This window comes from Nicotiana tabacum, chromosome 8, assembly GCF_000715075.1.
Source record: "Nicotiana tabacum cultivar K326 chromosome 8, ASM71507v2, whole genome shotgun sequence".
In the NCBI taxonomy this organism is placed as follows: Eukaryota; Viridiplantae; Streptophyta; class Magnoliopsida; order Solanales; family Solanaceae; genus Nicotiana; species Nicotiana tabacum.
In genome coordinates, this window is record NC_134087.1 from 16,671,365 (window position 1) to 16,698,301 (window position 26,937).

The following is a 26,937-nucleotide window of genomic DNA, read 5'->3' on the forward strand; positions in this document are numbered from 1 at the left end:
TTAAATCTAAGCTTTATTTTGCGGCAAATAATTTTTGAATCTTTGAACAGTGATAACATCGTGATCAAAAGAAAACCTCGATTACTGTGGATGTAATCTTAATACGATCTCCTTAATTTCTTTTAAGTTGTAATCAATGCCACTAATATGGCTTCCAGCCTAAACCTTCTCTTTTTCGCTTTAAATAAATGATAGCCAACATAAGCAAAAGAGAAAGAAAAGCCTTGAAACCTGGAGAGAAATGATGCATGCCATATTCCTAAATAAATATTTTTGAGTGATGGCCAAACCACCTTAATTTATTTTCACCTTAATTTATATCTCGACTATTTCACTGAATGATAAATTTAGGTAGATGATAAGAAATTACCTACTCCATTGGTCTCAATTATTTGTCTTATTTTTCTTTTGCACTGCCCTTAAGAAACATTAATTAGAAGGAGTTTTGTTTATTTTACCCTTATTTATATCTTAAGATATAATCTTTCTTTGTTGAGTATTTATTCTATTTATATGCCATTTTTATTTTTAAGGACAAATACTATTAAGGATAAAATGAGAAAAAAATAATTAATTTTATTTTGAACTTTTAAAATGATAAATAATTTGAGGTAATTATTTTTAGAAATTACGACAGATAATTTGATAGAGATGAAGTAATATTTTTGCCTCCTCTAACATTTGAACGTGAGACCTCTAGCCTGAGTGCAATTTCATTCCAATCTTATCATAGATTACTAACCCTTTTGTTTATTCATTTCTTTACCATTTTCTATTGAGCTCTTTAATATAAGCTTCTAAATAGAGGATCAGTCCGTATTTTCTAACTAAGAGAAGGAAACTCTTTTACAAATGTATTTCTTTATTTGAACGGTGTTAACCTTTCTAACAGCGGGACCAATTCAAAAGAGGAAATATTTGTCCTCTAATTCCTGTTTTTAAATAAAGTCTGATTTAACAGTACATAGTTTAATTTCTTGGGATTTTCATGTTATTACTTCGATCAAGCTTAGACCAAAATCAATGATTGGAACATGTGACAATTAGACACTTTAAATGAGGTGCCCAGGAAAAGGAACGTTGCAAAATTTTCAAAATTAGAGGAAAGCAGTCAAGAAAAGAAGGAAAGAGAAAAATATCAAGCATTAGCTATTTGAATGTTTCAAAGATGACCATAGTTCACATTTGCAAAAGGTAAAACGTTGCCCCCATATAATGCACATTTTCATACAGCCCACGCCCCCTTAATAGTTAGATTTACGAGTGGTAATTGAAAAAAAGCTACAGTTTTAAAAGTAATCGAGATTTAGTCATTTTTTATGTAAAAATAAATTTGAACGAAAACACTGTTCAAAATCCGAAAAATATTTCAGCATAATATACTAGACTTCCAGCATAATATACTAGTCCAACATAATATGTTGAAAGTTCATAACAGGTGCTCCAATCTCTCATATATTTTTGCTGGAACTTTTCGTGTGTTGGAGTTCCAGCACATTAGTTCATACACGGGTGCATCAATCTCCAGTATATTATGCTGGAACTTTCCGTCTTCCAGCAAAATAGTGGCTATTTTTTAATGACTTTGCAAACGCTAGCTATTTTCAATTACTAGTTCGAAAACTAGCTAGCCCGTGTTATTTTCACCTTTTTCTTTGATAACGTGATTTTCGGTCCATGTTATTCATATTTCGTAGCAGCACAAATACTGTTAATATGAATGAGATGTGATAAAAATTCATTAATTTTTAGTGGTGTGTAATGACAGAAAACAACAATTTCAATTAATGATCAGAATGTGCTTCATGCAGAGGGTAAAATAAGCAGTAGTCTAATTCCAACTTTGTCTTTGATGAATATACAAATTTACGAAGCCAAGAACATTGACATCAACTGAGAAATTAAGAATACAAACACAATGAACAATCTTAAAGCAATCATGACACCCTGAGAAATGAGAGAAACAAGGACTACATATTAACAACAACAAAGTCGCAATTCCAAGAAAGTGAGGTCGGTTATATGAACTCTCAATGTCTATGTCGCTCCATTAAAGCCTGTCTCAGTCAGACTACATATTAACAGAAAAAAAGAGGAAAATTTATTTATCTGACTATAAATAGTCGAGTTTGCGCATGGATGCTTAAACTCTGAGCAAGTAAATACTAAGTTCAGGAGCTCCATCGCTATCAGGATTCATCATGTAGAATGCCTCTGAATCTCTAGATCCCACTACTCTCTCAAACTTCGCCCTCATATACATCACATCCCCTGAGTCAAGAGACTCACCACTCTCTTCTGGTAAAACACCAGCACCCATTGATATTGGCTCCACAGCTTTCAGAATCTGCAATTCTTTTGGACCACATTCCTTTCTTGTTGCAAAGCCACATTTCTTCCCATTACAGTAAGTCCTCCACAAAATCTCATCTATTAGCCTAGTTGATTTCTTCTCTTCCTCCTTGTCACATTCCAATGCAATCCTAACCAATCCGGATGCCATTTCTCGGACTAATCCACTTATAGGGATGGCTAATTCTACCAAGAAAGCTGGCTGTGAATTGGGATCTTTCTGAAATGCAAAATTTACATGTCCTTTCTTGTGTCCGAAAAGGGTGCCCACAACTTTAGTTCCTAGGCCTTGTTGGAAATATCCTTTGTTTCTACCAAGTGATGTTAGTACAGATTTTAGCCTGGCCACTGCTTTCCTCCTTGTTGTAGCAGATTCTTGAACTAACTTCTTCTCTATCTTGTTTCCATGAATAGTGTTTAAGGAAGAAGATTTGGAGGTTGAGATTTCTGGATGTTTCAAAGGAGATAACTTTATGTTTTCTGCTTTTACATCTTCAGTGTTGTTTGTGTTTGAGGAGGCTTTAAGGAATGGATCTTCTGCTGCTACTTGTTGTTTTTCATTGCTGACTTTAGTTGTCCAGCTGAACTGCTTCTTTGAGGACAGGTCTTGGAAATTCTTTGCCATGATTGTCTTCATCTGAGATAGGAAAGCAAAGTAGGCTGCACTTTTAAAGTGTTAGTTGGTAGGTAGGAAAATTAGGATTGACAGATTTAGTGCATGTATAATTTTATTTTAGATGACATGATAGCGTAAAAGTTCATTTATACAGTGTAACATTGACCCTTTGTTCTTTTCAGAGAATTCTTTTTAAAAAAAAAAAATTGTTTAGCTTCTAGTACTTGATCATAGTACAAGAATCTGACAAAAAGAAAACATAAGCTACCCCACCAACTGTCATGGGAACTGGGAGTGAAATACGAGGAAAGGGCAGGCATGTTGTTGGAAGAACCTCCTTCCCACACCCACAAGAATAATATTTTGAAATAAAGAAAGGAATCTCAGTGGGACATGGTAAGGAGTATCTTGACTGGCTCTTTCTTGACTTGAACCCAAACACAGTAAAAAAGAAAAATGAGGTGGTAACAAAATCAGAGAACTATAGCTGTTTACAGCAGACATCCCCGTATGATAACCTCTGCAAAACATACTCAGAGGACCAGAGTCAGTGATGAATGATGATGTTGGGCTTAGCTCAACGATCACTTTAGATTCTCTACTCAAGACACAATTATTTGCAATAAACAGTGCCACAAAGGTAGTACTAACATTGAATTCAGGTGTCTCTTTCTTATCCTCTTTCATTGAGCTTCAAACATTGCCAAAGCCAAAGCCTGGAAAAGCAATGGTGGGCCTAAATGAAAAAGAAGATCCATTTTTCATTTTCCTCGGCATTTCTTTACCTGGAAGGGAAAAAAGAGAAGCACCAGAAACAAACAGTGGTGGATCCAAAATAAACAAAGAATGCCCATTTAGGCAATTTATAATGACCCTATAATCCTACTCAGACCACTAATTATATTGCGACGATCACATTCATCATTCTCTCCCACTGGTTCAGTGTTGGGACAATTTTTTATTTGGTAAAGGACAATCTTTTCCAGTAGTTTCCGTGTTGAGACTATTTTTTATTTAGGCAAAATGGAAAGGGGCAAAGACCTCTTTGTGACAGAAATACTCACAAGAGGCCTCACAAACCAACATTCTGAAGCAAATTCCTACTAATTTACATAATATATGAACATAATGCATGGAGTACAAACTGAACTAGAGCCCTCACAGTCGACACATGCGCCAGGAGCTTTTTCCACATAATAGAAAAAAGATCCCACTACTAAGACTAAAGATGATTTTCCTACAGAACAACAAAAAGTGAAGTTAGCTATTAAAGTTTTGCTTTGCTTCTGAATCTTGCTCCTTGGGGGGGCCTGTAACACCACCATTCATCATTGCATGCGCCTCAGCAAACATCTGCCGTTGCTCAGCTTCTGAATCTTGCTGCTTGGGGAGGCCTGTAACATCGCCATTCATCCTTGCATGTGCCTCTGCAAACATCCTCTGCTGCTCAGTTTCTGAATCTTGCTGCTTGGTGGGGCCCGTAACATCGCCATTCATCCTTGCACGTGCCTCAGCAAACATCCTCTGCTGCTCAGCTTCTGAATCTTGCTGCTTGGGAGGGCCTGTAACACTGCCATTCATCCTTGCACGTGCCTCAGCGAACATCCTCTGTTGCTCAGCTAATGCTTCTTCTTCAGTCATTTCAGCTACATTATTACATTTCCCAGATCTCACAGTGTCCTATGGTAGAAAAATACACCAAAGGGCAATAAATGATAAAACTTATTGCTGTCTTAAATCACTTTAAAAGGTTTAGCCACAGGCAGTGGACTCAATGGGAGAAGGAGAAACTCACTTGGAGAACAAAAGATAAAATGAAAAGAAATCACTAAGATGAGACCTCCATGAAAAAAGGGAAGAGATGCAAGCTCAATAGATATACACTAGCTATTCCACAGAGAAGCTTAAATAATAGTATAGGTTATCCATATGTCAAAGTAAAGTAAGACGATAAAGAAAAGAGAAGTTACCATGGTCTCTAGCTTGTGTTGTTCATATGCAGCATATACTTCTTCAATATATTCCCCAAAACCAAGAACCTGAGAGATCATAACTTAACATAAGCAAAGACACTACAAGCAAGTTCTGATTACCAAATCATGTCTTTATTTTTCACTGCAAGCCAAAGCAAGGATATTATAAAAATTTAACCAGCGGATAATATTAATAGATTAACGTGTAGTAAAGGACACTGCATGAATAAAATTTCTGGGCTATTTTTATAAAGGTAAAAAAGGGAAAGATTTCTGGATGATTGATGATGAAAATAATTGTCACAACTATTGCATTGGTTTCTATGGTGAATATATTCCTCAGACCCCAGATAAAGGAAACCATGATTTACACATAACGCAGACATCAGTTAAAATCATGAATGATATTTGCATTAGTCATCTTTACAACACCTTATTATCACTTCAAGGGCATAAGGAAACAGATTCCTAAGTCAAGAAGCTTTGTTATCTTATTGGCCTAACTTTAGGTCAGAGGAAAACTACATCTGAACTGACATATCTCATCTTGGAGTAAACTGATATAGATCATACAGTAAAAAGTGCCAGCAGAGAATTGCAAAACAGGATAAAGATAGAAGAAGATACAGGATCAGGTCAAGCACCTCTAAAGCCTTGAGTACATGTTCTGGTGCAATTGTTCGTTTGTCTTCTCTATTACAAACTTCATTTGATTCTGATGAGATAAGATTAATGAACTCTGCACAGCACAGAAGTGACAAACACTTAGCTAAGGAGAAAGAGGGAAAATGACCTTATGAGGTCAATTTAGATAATAACTGAAGTTAATTCAAGTAACAATAGAAGCTATGACTTTGCTATCCATTTAAGGTAATTGCAGAGGTGATAACTATCCATAGAGGGAGAACAGGAAAGGGAAGATACTGTAACCCTGTTCACATAGCAAAGACATATCACCAGACAGGACATATATGGAAACAGCAGCTCCACACCAAATTACTTTAAATTCATCTAACAGGACATGGACCGGAGATCAACAATGTTTTGTTTTATTAGTAAACCTGAGTAATCTGGAAGAATCCAATTTGAGTTGTAAGAAGAATTTATAAAAAAAATATGAAAATATTGGTGTTTGGGCCAACTTGTGCGCATGTCTACTATTCAACCAGGTACTTGCATCCTCCCACTAATGCAGGTTCCAGGTAATTCTAGCTTAGGCAAATGGGAAGAATCACCTAGCTCTTTTGCCTCTACCAGGATTCTAACATTGATCTCTTTTAGGTGTATGAATCAACTTAGAATAAAACACAGGATAAATCAGTTTAACAGTTCCTCATACTGACCTACTTAATGTCTTAAACTGTGGTCAGTAGTCCACAACCAAGCACTTCTATCATACTCTTCTTGTACTATGTCTCATCATACTATATAGAATTTCAGTACCAACAGGCCTTGAAGACAACTACCCGTTTAATCCATAAACTTCCACCGGGCACAATAGATTACACACCATCTTATTCTCAGTGAAATCGACTTGATGAAAAAAATGGTTATACACCAGTTTGTTTGTTTTTTTTACTAAAGGTCTGCTTGATTAAAAAAAAAATACAATTAAAATCAGAGAGAAGCAGAGTTGCGGACATAGACAAAATAGTACTCAACAATAGTCACATCCGTCGTGATAACTAAACTGACCTCAAAAAATTAAATCGGGCAAATTAAAATCAACTCACCTACGCAACATTCAATCAAAAGATCCTGAGCATCTCGGGCAACACGAACATCTGGCGGCAACATTTCTTTAATAATCTTTGTCATAGTTGCTGAGAAGAGATACAATATCAGTATAGCCAAAGAAAGCAAACCATTAATTAAACTAAGTCATCCAAATCAAATAGCGTGTTCTCTAAAATTAAATGAGTTTAAGAGATTAAAGAAAAACTAGATGCAGCTAAAATTTCAATATCATTGTTTGCAAGTGGAATCATCAAGCTCATCATTCTAACACAACGTCAATAATCTTTTCTCAAAAGATGAGAAATTGTAGATAAAGAACAAAAAGCAGCCCTCTTTCTTTACACGTTGATGAGATAGACTGAGTTACTCTGGCGACAGATACATAATAGACTGAGTTACTCAGGCAACTGATACATAATGTGATGGGAACTTCAAAAAAATTGACACAAAATATCCTACTTAATATGTAGAGGTAGAACAAAAATAGAGAACTTCAGACAGCACGAAGAATCAAGCTTTTAGCTAACTGAAACTGATCCTAGAATTTAGGAAGTTGTGCACTGCTCAACCCTATTTCTCGACTTTAAACTCAACCGTGAGATGAAAATGCTATATAACTTTTTTGCGACCACCTAGCTAATTATGCCGCCTTTTGGACAGGATAATAATCAGTGTTAAGCTAATATCTCATAAGAATTCTAATATCTTGGACAGGATAATCATAAGTGTTAAGCTAATATCTCAGGAGAACCCTAATATATTGGATAGGAGCATCATAATTTAAGCTAATAAACAATTTTTCTCGCCAAATAATTTAAACTTTCAAATCGGTAGACACTCATTCAATTTGGTGAAAAGCAATCCGAGTAAACAGTAATTAAGTCTAAATATGCTGGCTCAAAATTATTCTTTTTCTGAATATATTAATACATGAACGGAAACTAAAGAGGGAAGCGAGAAGAAACCTTTGGGAAGTGAAGCATCTTCCTTTGATTTACCAACGATGTCCATAGGTTCCATTTTAACCCTTCAATAACCAAAACAAAAATTCTTCAAATTAAAAAGGAAAAAATCTAGAGCTTAGAAGAGAAAATAAATAGACTTATACTGACCTTAGGAGGAGAAAATCGCGAATCAGGCAGATTGGAATTCAATAAAAATTCAGTGGCAATTCAGCCGATTGGAAGATATATAAAAAGGGATCGAAGTAGGTGATCGGAGTCGTAGACGGTGGTTGTTCATGGTCGATATAGAGAAGGAAGTGGTCTAGGGCTAAGTTTCTGTAAAGCGCATTAAACGAAGGGAGTACCCACGCGCGCTGAAGGACGTGCGGCTCATAAAGCAACCGCTCGTGAGTGATAATAGGGGAGTGGTTTGCACGAAGAAATTAAGGGTGTGGGAATGTGTGAGAAGACAAAATATAGTTTATGTTGTTAATATAGTATTCGTCTTTAAGGTAGCGGATTCCGCAGGTATTGGTGAAATTTCATGAATTGCCTATGGAAGCGAGAGGAGAGGAGAGAAGAGTTACCGATTCTAATGGATCTGTTTATTAAGGCCCACTACAGATGTCCTAAATTGGGCCATGTATAGTTGGGCTCGCGGTCCATTTAGTATCAAATCTGGGAGAAATTTAAAAATAGTCATATTTACAAGTGGTCATTCAAAAATAGTCACAGTTTCAAAAGTAATCGAAATTTAGCCACTTTTTATGTAAAGATAAATCTGAACGAAAGCACTATTCAAAATCCGGAAAAATAATTCCAGCATAATATACTGGAGTTCCAGTATAATATACCGATCCAGCATAATATACTAGAGCTTGTGTATCATAATTTCTAAGCTTAACACTTTAAAAAGTTTCCTTCATTGATATATTGCAACTCATAACTCATAAATCATAATGTATATATTTCATAACTCATAAGTCCAAATTAGTTAAAACACCATAATTATCCAATCACTTTTAGCCCGTGATAGAAACTATTTACATTCGATAGCCGAAAAGGTATATAAAATTTGTATAGCTTTTGTATATAACATACATAATGTACATATATACAAAAAAAAATATTTATAGAGTATCATTTTCTCCAAACAAAATCTATTATAACGTCGTTATAACTGGCCCCAAAATGTCGAATAAGTAATGGTAAAGATAGAGAACTTTATCCCTTTGTAATTTAGGCCTTTTTTGGGGTAGGAAAGATAAGCTTAGATTAATTATAAAGATGCATTCGTACAAAGAGGTTGATGCTGGGGATGTACCAAAGTACTAATACTACAACTAATAGAACTGTTACTAACATCTATTGTGGAGTGTTGATCCAAAGGATCATTACAAAAAGGGAAATTTTTTACTATAGTAACTCCATGTACAACACCATGTTGCAGAGGGTGAATGTCTGTTGCCAACATGTCGGCCGGATGTGGAGCAAAAGGTGGTGTTTGAGTGTCAAGCCTAACAGATTGCCATACTTGAGCGGGTGGTATTTTCCGGAGAGTTGTAGTGCCTTACTGATCTGCTCTTAGTTGTTCGATAACAAAAATAGGTGGTAAGACCAAACTAGTTGGTGTTGCTGAGCACTCCATCGTACAAATCTTGTGGGGCTAACATATCTATTATCCCATTTTGCTCTCTGTACACATGTATGAGATTTGGATCATGGAGCTGGTGGAGCAGGTGCCTGCAATCATAGATAATATTAGTGTAAAGGAGATTTTCATTTCTTAAAACCGTGATTACTTCTGAGGCATCAATTTTAACTTCAAGTGGAACCAAATTAAACTGAATTGCTAACTATAATCCATGGAAAAGTACCTATAATTCTGCTTTTATGCTATTTTTGTAGTGATATTACCAGCAAACCACGTAATGCAAGTTCCCTAACATTCCGAATGAGCCCTCCTATGCCGAAATTTCCAGATTGATGAGAGACTACTTCATCAGTATTTAATTTGTAATAATTTGATTTTGGAAGAATCCATTTGACAACAATTTGTACTTTTAAGAGTTTTAGCAATAGACTTTGTCGCACAATAAGTAAACTCTATAGCTTGATTAATTATATGATGAGCAGAGACATTGTTTTTTCTATGTTCAAAAGAATTTGTATTCTGTGTAGTCCAGATGTTCCATAAACTTAAAAGAGAGGAATTTGTGTGGATGGAGGTTATGGGGCATATGCTTATTTCTTCCCTTAAAAAGTAGATGAAGCTATAGATATGGAGTAGGAAATCGATTCAAAATATTAATTGTAGCTTGTAGACCTAGATTTTTCCAGTAGTTTTGTACATTATGACATGTCAGAAAGTTGTGGTTGAGTCTTTTATTAGGATCAATGATAGTATAAGCAATTTGCCTTTGTAAGAATACTTATATGGTGGAGATAGTGGCGAGAAGGTAGACGGTTATGGCTAAGGAGCCATATGAAAGACCTAATTTTTAAGGTTATTGGGAGCTTCCAAATCCATTTGTATTGAGGTTAGTGCGCATTAATTGAAGGCGCGTGATTAAGGAGAGAAGTGTACATGGATTGTACTGAGAATAAACCATTATTTGTCAAAGCTCATAATGTACTATCAATGTTCTTTTTGTATATACGGAAGTGCTGATTTTGCATATGAGCTTTGATACATTGAGGTATTTCAAAAGGAAATTTTTGTCAGTCCCAACTTGATTGAGTTATATATGATGATATTGTGAGGTTGATGTCTTCTACTGGAAAAGGTCCAGAGATGATAGAGCGCATGTTGGTTGCAGCTCCAACCCAAGCATCGGATCAGAATTTTATATGTTGGTCATTGCATATGTGCTATTGTAAGCCTAAATTGCAGTATGACCAGTCCTAGAGAATTACCAAGTATGTAAATGAGTTTTAGCAAAAGAACATATAAACCAATATTTGTGAAGTAGTGTTGTCGCCCAAAGTGCGGTTGGTGTATGGAAGAACCGCCATGAGAGATTAGCATGTAAAACATCATTTTTAAGAGACACTTTTTGTATGCCTAATCCTCCAAATTTGTGGAGGGTGGTTATTTTTTTCCATTGTATTAGATGGAGTTTTTTTTAACGAAAGTAGTGCCCCAAAGAAAGTTTTGTTGATATTGCTCCATTTTATTTATTATGAATTTGGGAATAAAAATATATTGCATTACATGATTATAAAGGCTGTTAAGCATGGATTTCATTAGATTTGTTCTCACTGCTAGGGATAGAAACTTAGTCTTCTAGCTTGTAAGGCGAGTTTTGAAATTGTCAAGGAGGAATTAAAAGTTGGATTTTTGTGGTGTCTTGACGGACATGAAAAATCCTAAGTATTTGCCAAAGGTTATCCCTTCAGATATGCTAAAGCATGAGAGCACATAGGCCTTATCATCGTTGCAATTCTTTGAGAAGAAAATCTTTGACTTTTGAAAATTTATATTATTGCCTAAAATTTTGTTAAAGTTATTAAGCGTGTCAATTATGGCATGATAACTTTTATTAGTTATTCTAGAGAGCAGAATGATGTCGTTGATAAAAAAAAAGAGTTCAGGTCCATTTCGTAAAATTTTAATAGGCTTCCAGAGAAGATAGTTTACCGATGTGGAGATGCTATGTGAAAGCATTTCCATGCACATAATAAAAATATAGAGGGAGAGGGGATTACCTTGGGAAATGCCTCGAGATGGTTGAAAAATATTTGCCCTTGTGTCATTTATCAATATTGAGGTTGATGTGGCCGTGATGCAGAACATGATTAGCATAATTATTGAGGGCGGGATATTAAAAGAGAAGAGCATACGACAAATGAAGGACCATTCTAACATGTCGAAGGTTTTTTCTAGATCTAGTTTTAGAAGCATATGGCTTTGCTTACCCCATGTTTTGAGAAAATATGTGAGAATTTCTTGGACAATGATTGCTTGGTCCGAAGCGCGCTTTCCGTGTTGAAAACTGGATTAAGGGAGTCCTATAGTTTTATGTAACAAGGTATTAAGCCGATTGACTAAAATTTTGTAATTAGCTTATAGATAGTGTTGCAAAGGTTAATCGATCAGAATTGAGCAATTGAGATAACATTTTTTATCTTGGGTATGAGCCACAAATAAGTTTTATTTATTTCAAGGGGAATGGTGTTATCCGCAAACACTTTGTGACAAAAAGCAGTAACATTTGAACCCACTTCCGGCCAGTAATCTTGAAAAAAATACAGATGTATGTCATCAGGTCTTGAGGATTTGAACGGTTTAAAGGAAGAGAGGGGTTGAGTAATTTCGATATCCTTGAAGGGGGAGGATGAAGTGGCTTGATCAACAGGACTTAAACAACTGTTATAAACAGGAGAGTAGAGTCTATCAGAAAAGGCTTGTTCTGTAGTGATGAGGGTATTGTAGTATCGGAAGAGGGCTTGTTCTGTTGGGCCAAAGCACCAGTTGCCTATACTATCTTGAAGAGCGGTAATACGATTTCGTCTATGTCTTTGTAAAGTCTTCACGTGGAAGAATTTTGTGTTAGTATCTCCGTCATTTAGCCAATTAATTATTGATTTTAACTTTCAAAAATCTTCTTCTAACCTAAGTATACTACTGTATTCATTTGTGAGTTAGATCTCTAGATTTTGTAAGAAACTACTCGTGTGATAATGAATGAATCGATTCCATTTAATCGAGAAAGAAGCTTTATTTTTTTAACGAATATATCTCCAAAAGTTTCTTTATTCCAAGTAAGGACATCTTGCTGGAAAACTTGGGTTTCATCTAAAAGTGAATGATGATTACTCTAAGTTTGTTTAACTAGTGGACGGAAAGAAAGGTGAGTTGCTGAGATAGTTTATAGACGAAAAATATTTTTACGAGGAGTACGCTTTGTTTCTAGAGATATTAGTAATGGACAATGATCAGAATGAGTTTGAGGTAGGTGTTGGACCACAATTTCTGGAAAAAGTTTAAGCCATTTTAGTTAGCTAGAATGCGATCTAGTCTTTCTAGAATGGTGTAACCATGGTGACGCTTCTTAGACAATGTGAAACGACTACCCTTAAAACCTAAATCTATAAGGTTACAATAGTTGATACAGTTTGCAAATAAATCTGCACGTCTGTTGCTCATAGGATTTCTCCCAAATTTCGCAGAAACTCGTAGGACTTCATTAAAGTACCCCTACTAGCCACGGTCCTTTATAGTTGTCATGTAAACACATTAAATTGTTCTAGAGAATATTACAAGATGTAATAGATGTGCTAGCATAAATGGAAGAAAAAAGTCATTTAGTATTAAAAGGCCATGCCTGAACCAAACAATGTATTTCCTACTCAGACATGCGAAGTTAATCCACATTAACTAAGTCACGATGCCACATAATTACTATACCTCCAGAGAGTCAATTGGATGAGACTTGACACATATTAGTGAACTGGAAGTCATCCCTAAGATTAGTGTGGTCTTGCATGTGTATTTCTAATAGGACTAGAAGGAATGGCCTATAGTTATCTAGAAGAGAGCGAAAATAGAGCCTAAATTCTGTATTTTACGGGCCTTTACAGTTCCAGACTATCAGGTTCATGATAGGTTGGTTAGGGTATTCATTAGTAATTTGATTAGATATCACTTCCAAAGGAGAAGGAGGTGTTGCATTCACCTGATCGACTGGTGGTTGAGTATGTCGAAGCATCGAAATTATGACCATGGCATATTTCCCCGCTTCTGGGTCTATTGTGAACCTGAAGTTCATGTTGCATGTTTCTAGTCCGGGAGGGTATTTGAGTATGAATTTTTTTGCGTACTGCTCTTTGAGGCTTTAGAGATGGATACCCTTTAGCCATAGGAATTTTGTCCTTGTTTCCCTTATTTTCGCCTTTAATTGGGCTAGCTCTAGGCGAATCTTGTCGTTTGGTATGTTTGGTGAGGGAGGGGGTATAGATGGTGGATTGTTCGTGGGATTGATGGAATCGTAAGGGCTGGTCGGTGACGAGTAAGGTTGTGGTTAGGTGAAAGAGGTCATGTGTTAGAACCATGGTGCATACACTGTCGTCATGTGATATGGTAGGTAGAAAGGTAAAAGTACCATTGTTTGGTTCAGGATAGAGGCGTTTGCGCCGAGAACCACTTATTTTGAGCATAAGCCTCCATACCCAAGCGCATCCCCTCAGTTACTATATCCACTAAATGTGTTGGGTTTTGGATTAGGAGAACTACTTATTGGTTGTTGAGTTCCATGGTGAAGATCAGGGCATATCTCTATAAGCCCATCTCCAACCATGACTTTTTATTGCAAATTTATCGTTAATATTCTTACTTAGGGCCTCTCTTTGAAATTTTGTTTTAGACCCCAATCTTGTTGAGACGGCCCTGTGTCATGCCCCAACTTTGGGAGGCGCAACCGGTGCCCAATCGAGTGAACCCAACTGAGAAAGCCTTATTAACCGCTATCTACCCAACTTGATAGGAATATGGAAGTCATGCTTGCCTTTATTTAAACTAGGAAAGATAGTACATTCAACATCTTAGTTCATTTTATATCACAACATTTAAAACGTGGTTAAACTTCCAAGGTTCCATACAAGTTATAGTGTAGAAGAAAGCAAGAATACAAGGTTACAACATGGTCCATTGACCTATCCAATACCCATACATAACCCACACAAACGTCTACGGAGCCTCTAAGGATACAAAAGACGTGATAACAATGCCGGCAACAAGGCCCTGGCTATACCTCAAAAGTGAAAGTCCAAAATAAGAAGATGTACAATATAACCTCTTGAAGGAGAAAGGGGCTCACCAAGACTTTGAAAAGAAGGTACTCCGCTTTGAGCGATCGGCACTATCCGCAATGGAGCCACCTACATTCATAAAAAAATGTAGCGCCCCCGGCAAAAGGGACGTTAGTGCCATCGAATAGCACTAGTATGTATAACTAAACACCATTTTATTAGAAAGAACTATCAAGCAAGTACAAGTAAATCACATGAGTAAATCAAATATGCAATTCATTCAATCCTTCATATAATTTCCAAAACTTAGTTTGGGGCATTTCTTTCATATCTTCATCACTGTTCTCAATACCACCGCTATCTTGAGCGGAGTCCAATCACGACCCGACCGACTAGGTTGCCTCATTGGAGGCATATATCTCAATCACTATTTCATTTCCCTTATCCGGAATTCAATATCAGCACATTACCACCATGTGTGTGGCATGATGTCCGATCACAACCCGATTGGCTAGGACGCCTTATCTAGCGTTGTTCCTTTTTCATTAGTCATATCTGAATCTTTATTTCATATATATCATATCAATTCCTTGGCACTCAGGGACACCATTATCACATCGTTTTCCATTTTCAGTATTCATCTTGTAGGTTGTGATCATAGGCATATACAAAAGTAATTCAAGTTGCAGTACAGGTAAGTGGGCACATAGCTAGCATGAATAATTCTCAGTTTCTATCTTGGCTTATAGCCTAAGCATTTCAACACATAATTGTATTCTTCATACTTCTCTAATTATCAAGAATGGTACATTACTCACATTGAGGCACATCCTTCACGTATATGTGTAGTTAATTGCAAATCAATTAATGCGCAATAACAATCAATACATTAACCAATTCAAATCTTACCACACTTTCGTAAACGCCAACGGAGCTCAATTTCTAATAAAAGGGGGTTTTAGCCATACATACATGAAATTTGCCCCTTAATGATACTACAATGATCCAATACACTTAAGTAACTTCAATCTCTTGTAGACCAAATTTTGAAAGACAATTTTGGGGTGTTCTTGAGATTTTGAAGAAATCCTTAGGTGTGCAATTGGATGCCTTGGTCGGATTGGGGATGGAGAGGATGCCCTAGTCATGAAAAATGACTTAAATCCTCTAATTTTCTGTCCTTAGGTGTATTTAGAGGTCTGCCACTAGCGCGCTCGCGCTAAGGCCGTGCTAACGAGGCAGAATACTTCGCAATATGCGCGACCGCGCTAAGGCCGCACTAATGACACATGCCCAGTAAAATGGTCGTAACTTTCTGTATACACCTCCAAATGACAAACGGTTTGATGCGTTGGAAACTAGACTCAAAAGGATTTAATTTTATAGGTTGTGAATCACACAACTCCTTATATAACTGGAGATATGATAGTCCAAAGTGAGGTCTAGTGCACACTCATTTACAACTTTAGTCTATTATGAAATTTTCCAATTTGGCTTAGACTTAGGCCTCTCTTTAGACCCCAATTCACTTATAATATGACTTATACACTTATTAACATATCCAATTGATTTCCATTATATTATGAATCCTCATTTGAAATCCTACCTTGGTACCACGAAATCTTAAATTACTTGGCATAATTTTCCGGGGCTTTACATTCTCCCCCGCTTAGGATCATTCGTCCTTGGATGATAATTGGAGTCAATCCGAAAATACTTAGTATAACTTATCTCCTTTCTCACACATCTTTAACTCCCAAATTTTGACTAACTCCCAAATTTTTCAGAAATTTCGGCAGAGTTTCCCTTGTAACTAGGACTATCCACCTGTCAGAGGGCCCCAGATACATATCCTAACAACATATACATGTTCCATAGGCATAACATAACTTATACAACACCAACCATGGCCGCATAGACAACATCAATTACCAAAATAAAATAGTTTAACATAGATCAAATCAAAAGATAAGAGTTTATAGGAATCAAATGCATAAAAGCTATTACATAACTATTCAAACAAATTTGGGTACTTCTTTCTCATTTCTTCCTCGGCTTCCTCAACCTGCTGGTTCCGCCATAACACTTTTACAGAGGCAATTTTCTTATTTCTCAATTTTCGGACATGGCTATCAAGAATGACAACTGGAATTTCTTCATAAAATAGTTTTTCATTAACCTCATTAGCTTCAATTGGCACAATAACGGACGGATCTCCCACTACCCTCTTCAACATAGACACATGGAAAATCGGATGTACCAACGACATCTCGGGTGGCAGCTCGATCTTGTATGCCACCTGACCGATCCTCTGAATGATTCTGTATGGTCCGACATACCTCAGACTTAATTTCCCTTTCTTCCCGAATCTCATGATGCCCTTCATGGGGGAAACCTTCAAAAATACCCAATCATCTTCTTTAAACTCCAAATCTCTGCGACGAATGTCCGAATAAGACTTTTGGCGACTTTGAGCAATTTTCAACCTCTCCTTAATAATCTTGGCTTTCTCCATGACCTGATACATGAGGTCTGGCCCTATCAATTTTGCTTCTCTAACCTCGAACCACCCAATGGGAGACCTACATCTCCTACCATACAGTGCCTCAAATGGTGCCATCTGGATACTAGCATGGAAGCTGTTGTTGTAAGCAAATTCTATGAGTGGAAAATGGTCATCCTAACTACCCTTGAAATCAATAGTACAGGAACGCAACATGTCTTCAAGCGTTTGAATAGTCTGCTCTGCTTTCCCATCGGTGTATGGATGAAAAGCTGTGCTAAGGTTTACCTACGTACCCAAACCTTGCTGAAATTTCTTCCAAAAGTTGGCCATGAACTGAGCCCCTCGATCTGAAATGATTGAGACTGGAGTGCCATGAAACCTAACTATTTCTTTGATATAAAACTGAGCATATTGTTCCGCTGTGTCGGTAGATTTAACTGGCAAGAAGTGCGCTCATTTTGTGAGTCGGTCAACGATCACCCAAATTGAGTTGAACCTGCGCAGAGTGTACGGAAGCCCTACTACAAAATTCATATTGATCATCTCCCATTTCCACATTTGAATTTCTATGCTTTGAGTCAATCCACCTAGACTTTGATGTTTGGTCTTCACTTGTTGACAATTTGGACATTTTGCTACAAAATCCACCACATCCCTCTTCATGTTGTTCCACCAATAAATTTCCTTGAGATCATGATACATTTTTGTAGAATTGGGGTGCACGGAATACCTGGATGTGTGAGCTTCTGCCATGATCCTTTCCCGAAGACCGTCGATATCAGGAACACATAGGTGGTCTTGGTACCGCAGAATACCATCATTCATGCCAAAGGAAAAAGCTGTGGTATTGTGTTTGTGAATCCCCTCTTTCAATTGTGCTAACAATTGATCGTTGAATTGTTTTTCCTTCACCTCCACTACAAGTGATGATTCGGCCATATTCTGTATAATTACCCCTCCTTCACTAGAGTCCGCAAGGCGAACTCCCAAACTGGCCAACTGGTAAACCTCCCTGGCTAACGACCTCTGATATACCCCCAAGTGAGCCAAACTTCCCATAGATTTTCGACTAAGTGCATCTGCCACGACATTAGCCTTTCCCGGGTGATAGAGAATGTCGATGTCATAGTCCTTGAATAACTCTAGCCATCTTCTTTGCCTCAAATTCAACTCTTTCTGCTTGAAAATATATTGAAGGCTCTTATGATCCGTAAATACATCCACATGGACCCCATACAAATAATGTTGCTAAATCTCTAGCACAAACACCACTGCTGTGATGATCACATTTGGGATTCCGAACCGATAAATGATATTTGAATGACATCGACCACTTTGTTTTTGGTAACAGATTTGAAAGTTTTATCTTCAACCCACTTAGTAAAGTAATCAATGGCGACCAGAGTGAACCTGTGTCTATTGGATGCTGCTGGCTCAATTGGTCCGATGACATCTATACCCCAAGCAACAAAAAGCCATGGTGCAGATATTGTGTGCAATTCATATGACGGAGAATGAATCAAATCTCTATGTACTTGGCATTGATGACACTTGCGCACAAAACTGATGCAATCTCGCTCCATGGTGAGCCAATAATAACCTACTCGAAGAATTTTCCTTGCCAGAACATACCCACTCATATGCAGCCCACAGACTCCGGAATGCACTTCGATCATGATAGTCGTGGCTTGTCTAGTATCTATGCATCTTAACAATCCAAGATCTGGAGTTCTTTTGTACAAAACTCCTCCACTGAAGAAAAATCCACTTGCCAAACGTCAGATTGCTCTCTTTTGATCCCACATGGCTTGTATCGGATATACCCCTGACCTGATGTACTCCCTGATATCGTGGAACCAAGGTATACTGTCAAGTTCTTCTTCCACCATGTTACAGTAAGCATGCTGATCGCGGACCTGAATATTCAAAGGGTCAACATAAGCCTTATCTGGATGATATAACATCGACACCAGAGTAGCCAAATTGTTAGCAACCTCATTGTGGATCCTAGGGATATGCCTGAACTCCACTGATCTGAATCACTGATAGTGATCCTGCAGACATTGCCGATACGGTATAAGCTTCAAGTCTCGAGTCTCCCATTCTCCATGAATCTGGTGCACCAACAGATCTGAATCCCCCAAAACCAGCACTTCTTGGACTCCCATGTCCATAGTCAATCTTAAACCCGAAATGCACGCTTCGTACTCGGCCATGTTGTTGGTACAGTAGAAACGAAGCTGAGTTATGACAAGGTAGTGGTGCCTTGTTTCAAAAATGAGTACAACGCCTATTACAACGCCTTTCATGTTAGCGTCCCCATCAAAGAAGAGTTTCCAACCAGGCTTTTCACCATTCTCGACCTCGTCGATATGCATTACCTCTTCATCAAAAAAGTAAATCTGCAAAGGTTCATATTCTTCATCCACTGGGTTCTCGGCTAAAGCTTGGGCTTTCATTGCCGTCCGAGTCATACATACGATGTCAAACTCTGTGAGCAAGATCTGCCACTTTGCGAGCCTTCCTATGGGCATGGGCTTCTGAAAGATATACTTCGAAGGATCCAGGCGTGAGATGAGGTAAGTAGTGTAGGATGACAAGTAATGCTTCAACTTCTGTGCTACCCAAGTTAGGGCAGAACATGTCCTCTCAAGGGGAGTATACTTAACCACATAAGATGTGAACTTCTTGCTGAGATAGTAGATGGCCTGCTCTTTCCTACTAGTGATGTCATGCTGACCCAACACACAACCAAATGAATTTTCTAGGACTGTCAAATAAAAAATCAAAGGTCTCCCGAGTTCCAGCTGGACCAACACAGTTGGGTTCGACAAATACTCTTTGATCTTATCAAATGCTTCCTGGCACTCATCGGTCCATTTAACCGCAACATCCTTCTTTATCAACTTAAAGATGGGCTCACAAGTTGTCGTAGCTAAGCAATAAACCTGTTGATGTAGTTCAGCTTCCCTAGCAGACTCATCACCTCGGTCTTGTTCTTTGGCGATGGTAACTCCTGGATAGCTTTGATCTTTGATAGATCCAACTCAATGCCCCGCCGACTGACTATGAACCCCAACAGTTTTCGGATGGAACACCAAATGCACACTTTGCAGGGTTGAGCTTGAGATTGTACCTGCGGAGCCTCTGGAAAAACTTTCTTAAATCTTTGACGTGGTCCGACTGCTTCCTGGACTTTATGATCACATCATCCACGTAAACCTCAATCTTCTTATGTATCATGTCATGGAATATGGTAGTCATTGCCCTCATGTAAGTTGCCCCAGCTTTTTTCAAACCGAACGGTATGACCCGGTAGCAATATGTTCCCCATGACGTGATAAATGTCGTCTTTTCCGCATATGGATCCCCTTGATTGACAAACGGTGAACCATTTGTGGTAGTTAAGAAGAGATCCCCAAGTGATGTTTTTTGACGCGCCAAACAAATGGGTACACGTATGCGTGACCCGTTTCAAGATAATTTCTTAATTAAAAAAGACAAATACACATATGTTCTAAAATGAGTAATTAGACAATTTTAATAAGCCAAGTATGATCAAAGCGACCGTGTTAGAACCATGGAACTTGGGAATACTTAACACCTTCTCCCGGGTTAACAGAATTCCTTACCCGGATTTCTGTGTTTGCAGACCTTAAATAGAGTCAAACTTCCTCGATTCGGAATTTTAAACTAGTGACTTGGGACACCATAAATTATCCCAAGTGGCGACTCTGATTTTTTAAATAATTAATCCTGTTTCGATTGTCACTTAAATTAAAAAAAAATCCCTTATACCCTTTCGGGGGTAGTAAAAAGGAGGTGTGACAGCTCTGAATAATGAATGCTGGATGGCTTTGAAATCGTCAACCGTAACCAGAGCTACAGATGGAAATAAATAATTGGAAACACCTCGAATCAAACTCCAAACCTTAATTGATTCTCGTTCCGCTATTGTGTGCGTGTGGCTTTCTTTTTTGTTCGTGTGTGGCTGCTGAGTGTGGAGCTGGTTCGTTACTTGGAGTGAGGGGGGTGGTCGGAATTGCTGGCGGCGATGGTGCTGTGATGGTGTCGCGACTGGTTTTTTTCTCAGGGGGGTTAAGGTTTTTGTCTAGGTTCAAAGAAAAAGGTGATGAAGTTATGTGTGTGGGTGTTCACGACTGATTTTGTGTTTTTTGCTGCTAGCTTAGGGTCTCGTTTTGGTTCTGCGGCTGAAGAAGACGAGATCGTGTGGGGGGGGGTTGATTTGCTGAAAAACGACGTTCCTTCGGTCTAGGGTCTAAGGTGTTATCCGCTGATTTATATTAGAGTCTAGGTTAGTTTTTGTAGGGTTTTAGGTTAAGGGGTATGGGCCTAGGAATTATGGGTTAGGTTCGAAAATTAGGCTTAAAAATGGGTTGCTTGAGCCTAAATTTATTCTTTCCCCGAGAACGAGACTAAAAATACGATCTCATTTATTAATTAATCCTACTTAAGTAAAATAACTATTAAAATAAGACTGACCGTTAAAACAAAACTATTTTTGGTATTTTTTCAAGATTAAAAATGACTACAAAACATTAATGAAACTATTTTTTTGTAATTTTCATTTTCTTGTAATAAAATAAAGTGAAAGAGTCAAAATTAGTTGAAATAGCGATATTATGCCTAAATTAAATATTTACATGCTGAAATATAAAAATCTTGGGGAGGGTTAAAAATCGCATGTCTACAGTGATGGCACCTCTCGTGGTAGCCGACATTTCCAAAATACTTCTAACATTTAACAGAAATAAATTAAGAAGTTTTTAAATAACCAAAATTTCCATTAAAACAGGGTAAAACCCAAACACAAGTGCGAAAAATAACTCCCAAATCAGGGTGTCACTGAGCTCATGAGCATCCATACATCCAACCTAGAAAGAAATGTCGACGAGAGTCTGTATCAAAGTACAAATAAAGAAAGATAAGGAAGGAGAAATAAGGACTGCGAACGCCGGCCACCTACCTCGTAAATCCGAAGATCAACTGTGCACGATTTCAATACCCACCGTGTCCAGAAACACTTGGATCTACACACGAAGTGCAAGATGTAGCGTGAGTGCAACCAACTCAGTAAGTAACAATAATAAATAAGGAACTGAAAGATAGTGACGAGCTACACAGTTATAGTTCATTTTCAATAAGCTCAACAAAAAAGTAGGCATGCTTTAAAATCCGGAAATTTAGGTTAAATCAGTTTATACAAGATAAGTTCATGTAAAAATCAAATATAAAATCTCCCAGAAGTTTTCAACATAGTGACATATAACAGCTATATGCAACAACAAGGAAAGCAGATACAACCTCTTATGGCAACAACCACTCAGTCTTTCTCAATAGCTCATCACTCGACTCTCAGCCCTCAACACTCACACTCAATAGGTACCTGCGCTCACTAGGGGTGTACAGACTCCGGAGGGGCTCCTATAGCCCAAGTGCTATAATCCGCACGGATAACTCACATGTTGCATGGATAACTCACGTGTTATAGTATAAATATCTAAATTCGTACGGACAACTTACGTGCTATGGTATCAATATTTCACCATCAGGCCTTCGGCCTCACTCAGTCATCAACCTCTCTAGTCTCATGGGCTCTCAGTAATCATGGAAAATCAGCCCAAAACAGAATGATATAACATATCGATAGGGAATAACAAAGACCGAGGGAAAATGTGCATGTAAGACTATGACTGAGTACAAATAGTAATTAGCAAGTAATTCAACAGGTATCACGGTCTTTGTGGGTCCCTACAGTACCAACACATAGTTTAAACATGATTTATAGTCAAATTTCTATAACATATGGAGAGCATATAGCTATCAACAAGTTATTCAACTTCACAGTTCCATGGAATGGACCAAGTCATCATTTCCATGGTACACACACACACGCTCGTCACCTAACATGTGCGTCACCTCCAAAATAGTCACATACGCATAAATCCAGGGTTTTGATACCCTCAGAACTAGGTTTAAAACTATTACTTACCTCAATCCGAGCCAAGACTCTACTCCAATACGCCTTTGCCTCGCAAGTTAGCCTCCAAAAGTCCCGAATCTAGACACAAGCAGTACATTACAATCAATACAGGCTAAAGGAATCAATTTCACAAGAAACATATGAAAGTATAACCATAATACAAAATCGGCTCAAACTCGACCTCCGGGCCCACATCTAGAAATCCAACAAAAGTCATAAAATTTGAAAGCTCATTCACTCACGAGTCTAACCATACCAAATTTATCAAAATCCGATACCAAATGGTCACTCAAATCTCTAAAATTCACTCTCCAAATCCCTAGCCTCAAACCCCCAAATTTCAACTAAAAAACACAACAACTAAGTGGAAAATCAGTGGGAAAACATAATTATTGAAGAAAAATGAACACAAGGAGCTTACCTCAAGAATCCCTCTTGAAAATCCTCTCAAAACCTCCAAAATCTTAGCTTAAAATGATAGAAATGTTGAAAAATCTCGGAACCCTCGTATTTATAATTTCTGCCTAGGTTTTCCATACCTGCGGCAACTTAGCCGCTTCTACGGTCTCACAAGTGTGCCTCAGAGCTCGCTTCTGCGGTTAATTCCGCACCTACGTCCAAATTTCCTCTCTTGCGGACTTGCTTCTGCGGAGTGAAGCTACAAGGCCAAATCCACTTCTGCGGTCCTTCTGCCGCATCTGCGGTCACGCAGATGCAGGAAAGCCATCGCACCGACGACCTTATGCAGCCTCAATTCCTTAGACGCTTCTGCGACTTACTTCCCGCTTCTGCGGGCTTGCACCTGTAGTTCCCACTACGCAAGTGCGATTACACCAGCAGTGGAAAACCTTCAGCGAGCTTACAACTTCAAAACTTGATCCTTTAACCACCCGAAATTAACCCGAGGCCCCCGGGACCTCAACCAAACATACCAACACGTCTTAAAATATTATACGAACTTAGTCGAATCTTCTCATCACCTCAAACAATATCAAAAACACGAATTATACATGGATTCAAGCCTAATGAACTTTGAAATTTTCAAATTCTATAAACGACGTTGAAGCCCATCAAATCACGTCCGATTGACCTCAAATTTTGCACACAAGTCATAAATAACACCACGAACCTACTCCAACTTCCAGAAATTCAATCCGACCCTGATATCAAAAATTTCACCCCCGATCAAACTTTCTAAAATTTTAACTTCTGCCATTTCAAGCCTAATTCTAGTACGAACCTCCAAATCACAATCCGGATATGTTCCTAATTCCGAAATTACCTAACGGGGCTAACGGAACCATCCAAATTCAAATCCAAGGTTGTTTACACTTAAGTCAACATCCAGTCAGCTTCCAACTTAAGCTTTCAATTAAGAGGCTAAGTGTCTCAATTCACTCAGAAATCTCTTCGGACCCGAACCAACCAACCCAGTAAGTCATATAATAACTTTAGAGCACAAAAGGAGCAGAAAATAGAGGAACATGTCTACAACTCTTGAAATGACCGGCCGATCGTTACATTACTTTATCTAGTCTTTAATATTATCAAAGACCAACACCCCTAATTTCATCAAATTAATTTTTCATTTTAGGGTTCACTACTTCATTTCACTTTTGACTTCTGAGTTTTGACTTCCGACTGGCGACTACGTCTACTGCTGCTCATCCGTGTCTGACTGCCGCTGATCTGTTGGCCTTCACTCTTACTCCGCTAGCCACTGCTTCGTCTGCTCTTTGCCAATTCCCTGTTTCTTCTTCTTCTTCTACGGGTAATTTTTTTCCAGTGTTGAAATAGAAATTACAAGATCTGACTTCTGAGATTTCTATTATTCTACTTCATTGTATCATTAGTGTTAGAGACTTGAATTTAGTTTTCTACTTCATTTTCCAGTGTTTACATTTTTTTAATTCTTTTTAATTCAATTTTCTATAGATGGCAGAAATTGATTGTAGAGTAAGCGAGGTGGTTCAACCGAAAGTGAGCATGCTTCTTCACTTCAAATTCAGTTGAAACTAATCAAGGTCCAAATAACAAAAATCCATACAAACTTATTTTATTGCTTTTGTGATAGTCACTATTTTGTTAGACTTATTATGACTTTTGTGAATTGTGGTAGTTACTATTATGCGTTTAAGACTTTAAGTTGCCATATATTGTGTTAGAACTTTGGAAATGTTTCTGCCTAGTTATTGTTTGATCAAATGTTTCTGCCCAAAATACTTTTGCTTTGATAACTTGCTCTTGCATAGGACGAAAAAGTCTTCCACTCTCTCTTCTTCGTAGTCCCTTTTTTCCTTGTTCATCTTTGCTCATGGATCCCCTACTAATCAAACCACCAATCCCATCGGAACCTCCGGATAAGCACAACCAAATGGAGGTAGAATTACCACATCACTCCTACAAGGAAATTATCTTGGACAAACCAGAGAGCAACCAAACTGATTACTATGAGGTCGACCATCAACCAAATCCAGATCTTGACAAAGGGAATCACATTGAGGGTTCAATTTCTCTTTTACAAGATGACAAAAAATGCCTTTACCTCTCATGGCGCTACTCTATAATCATCAAGGTTTTCAAGCGAAAGATGCCCCACCATCTCCTTCGATCTAAACTAATTGAGCTATGGAAGCCATCCGAACAGCTACATAGTCAAATTTAGTTTAGAAGAAAGTATGGTTAAGGCTCTCCACCTTGGCCCCTGGTTGATCTCTGAAAATTTCTTATCTGTACAAAAATGGGAACCTAAATTTGTTCCTCAAGAGACACCCTTACTTCTACTTCCATATGGATCCGGCTCCCTCAACTACCAACAAAATTCTATGATCAGGACATCCTAGAGAAAGTTGGTAGGAAATTGGACAAACTTCTTAAGATAGACCAATGTACATCCTTTACTCTAAGGGGAAGATATGCCCATATTTGTATTCAAGTACTACTGGAAACCCTAGTAAAAACATCGGTAATAATAGGGGACCATAAACAGGTTGTGATCTACGAAGGAAAGGGGACTCTGTGCACCATTTGTGGTAGAATCGAGCACACTGCACAAGTTTGCAATTACAGGGCAACCACACCCACAACAACCCATGAACCACAGGAAGCACATCAAAGAAAAGCAGTCATATTAGAAAAAAGCGAGTGGAAAACTGTTACCTTCCCAAGAGACGCAAGCAAGGACTAGAGAAAACAACAAACAAAAATGATGGTAGAATGAACAAACCACAACATGCTCCACAGGCGGACAAGATACATGTAAATTTGTTTGATGCGAACTCACATAAATTTCTCCAAACTCAAACTCTACATTACAATTCAAAAAAATTCAACCCCGCCCAAAATTCCCAAAAAAGGCCCAATGGCCCAATGCATAACATAAGCCCCACTAACGCACAAGGTCTGACCCAACAAAGTCAGAGAACATGCACTTGGGCCCAGCCCAGTACAAGCACCAAAAGGAAAATAGGGCCAGCACCTGATGACCCTACCGACCCCAATCATGAACCCAGCGTTCAAGGGGCCTCTAACCCAACTCCCAAGACCCCCCTTCTCAATAATGGTGAAATACCCAATGGGGCCGATCCCTTTTCCCCAAACGGGTACTTCAACAAAGACACAACTGTTAGCCCAATTCCCCAGCCTAACACACTCACCTACGCTTCCCCTACCAGCACTCCTGAAACGACCTCTAATGGAGAAATATCAACAGTCGTCACCAAAAATCAAGTGCCCTATCTAGTACCTCCCCCCCCATTTACAGATGAAAAGACTATAATCGTCAACTCTATTAGATCCCCAATTAATGACCATCCCACCCCTAGTTCTGATTTCCAGTAACCCTTTCACCAACCAAGATTTGACACTAAAAGGGGTTCTGATGGAATGACAGTCCCTTAAGTTCAACCCACTTGTTACCCAAAGTTGTAAAGCAAAGAAACACAAAAATTGAAAATGAAATGCAACCAAATATCATCACCTCCCTACCACCACCACCGGACCACCAACCGGCCTCTTAGCTGGAGGTTGCTCTACAAGGCCAGGGACTCTCCTAC

At 38.2% G+C, this 26,937-nt stretch overlaps 2 protein-coding genes across 2 annotated transcripts; both read right to left on the bottom strand.

The window, feature by feature from the left end:
- Nucleotides 1-1,995: 1,995 nt before the first annotated feature.
- LOC107809376 (protein MIZU-KUSSEI 1-like) lies at nt 1,996-3,099 on the bottom strand. Its single transcript, XM_016633987.2, has one exon. The coding sequence runs from the start codon at nt 2,987-2,989 to the stop codon at nt 2,144-2,146; it is 846 nt and encodes a 281-aa protein (XP_016489473.1). The 5' UTR covers nt 2,990-3,099; the 3' UTR covers nt 1,996-2,143.
- An 847-nt stretch (nt 3,100-3,946) lies between these two features.
- On the bottom strand, nt 3,947-8,180 carry LOC107809378 (protein Dr1 homolog). Its single transcript, XM_016633989.2, has 6 exons — nt 7,791-8,180; nt 7,644-7,705; nt 6,675-6,764; nt 5,586-5,680; nt 4,939-5,007; nt 3,947-4,648 (listed from the first exon to the last, which is right to left on the bottom strand). Exons 2-6 carry the CDS (start codon nt 7,696-7,698, stop codon nt 4,229-4,231), a joined length of 729 nt encoding a protein of 242 aa, XP_016489475.2. The 5' UTR covers nt 7,699-7,705; nt 7,791-8,180; the 3' UTR covers nt 3,947-4,228.
- Nucleotides 8,181-26,937: the final 18,757 nt, after the last annotated feature.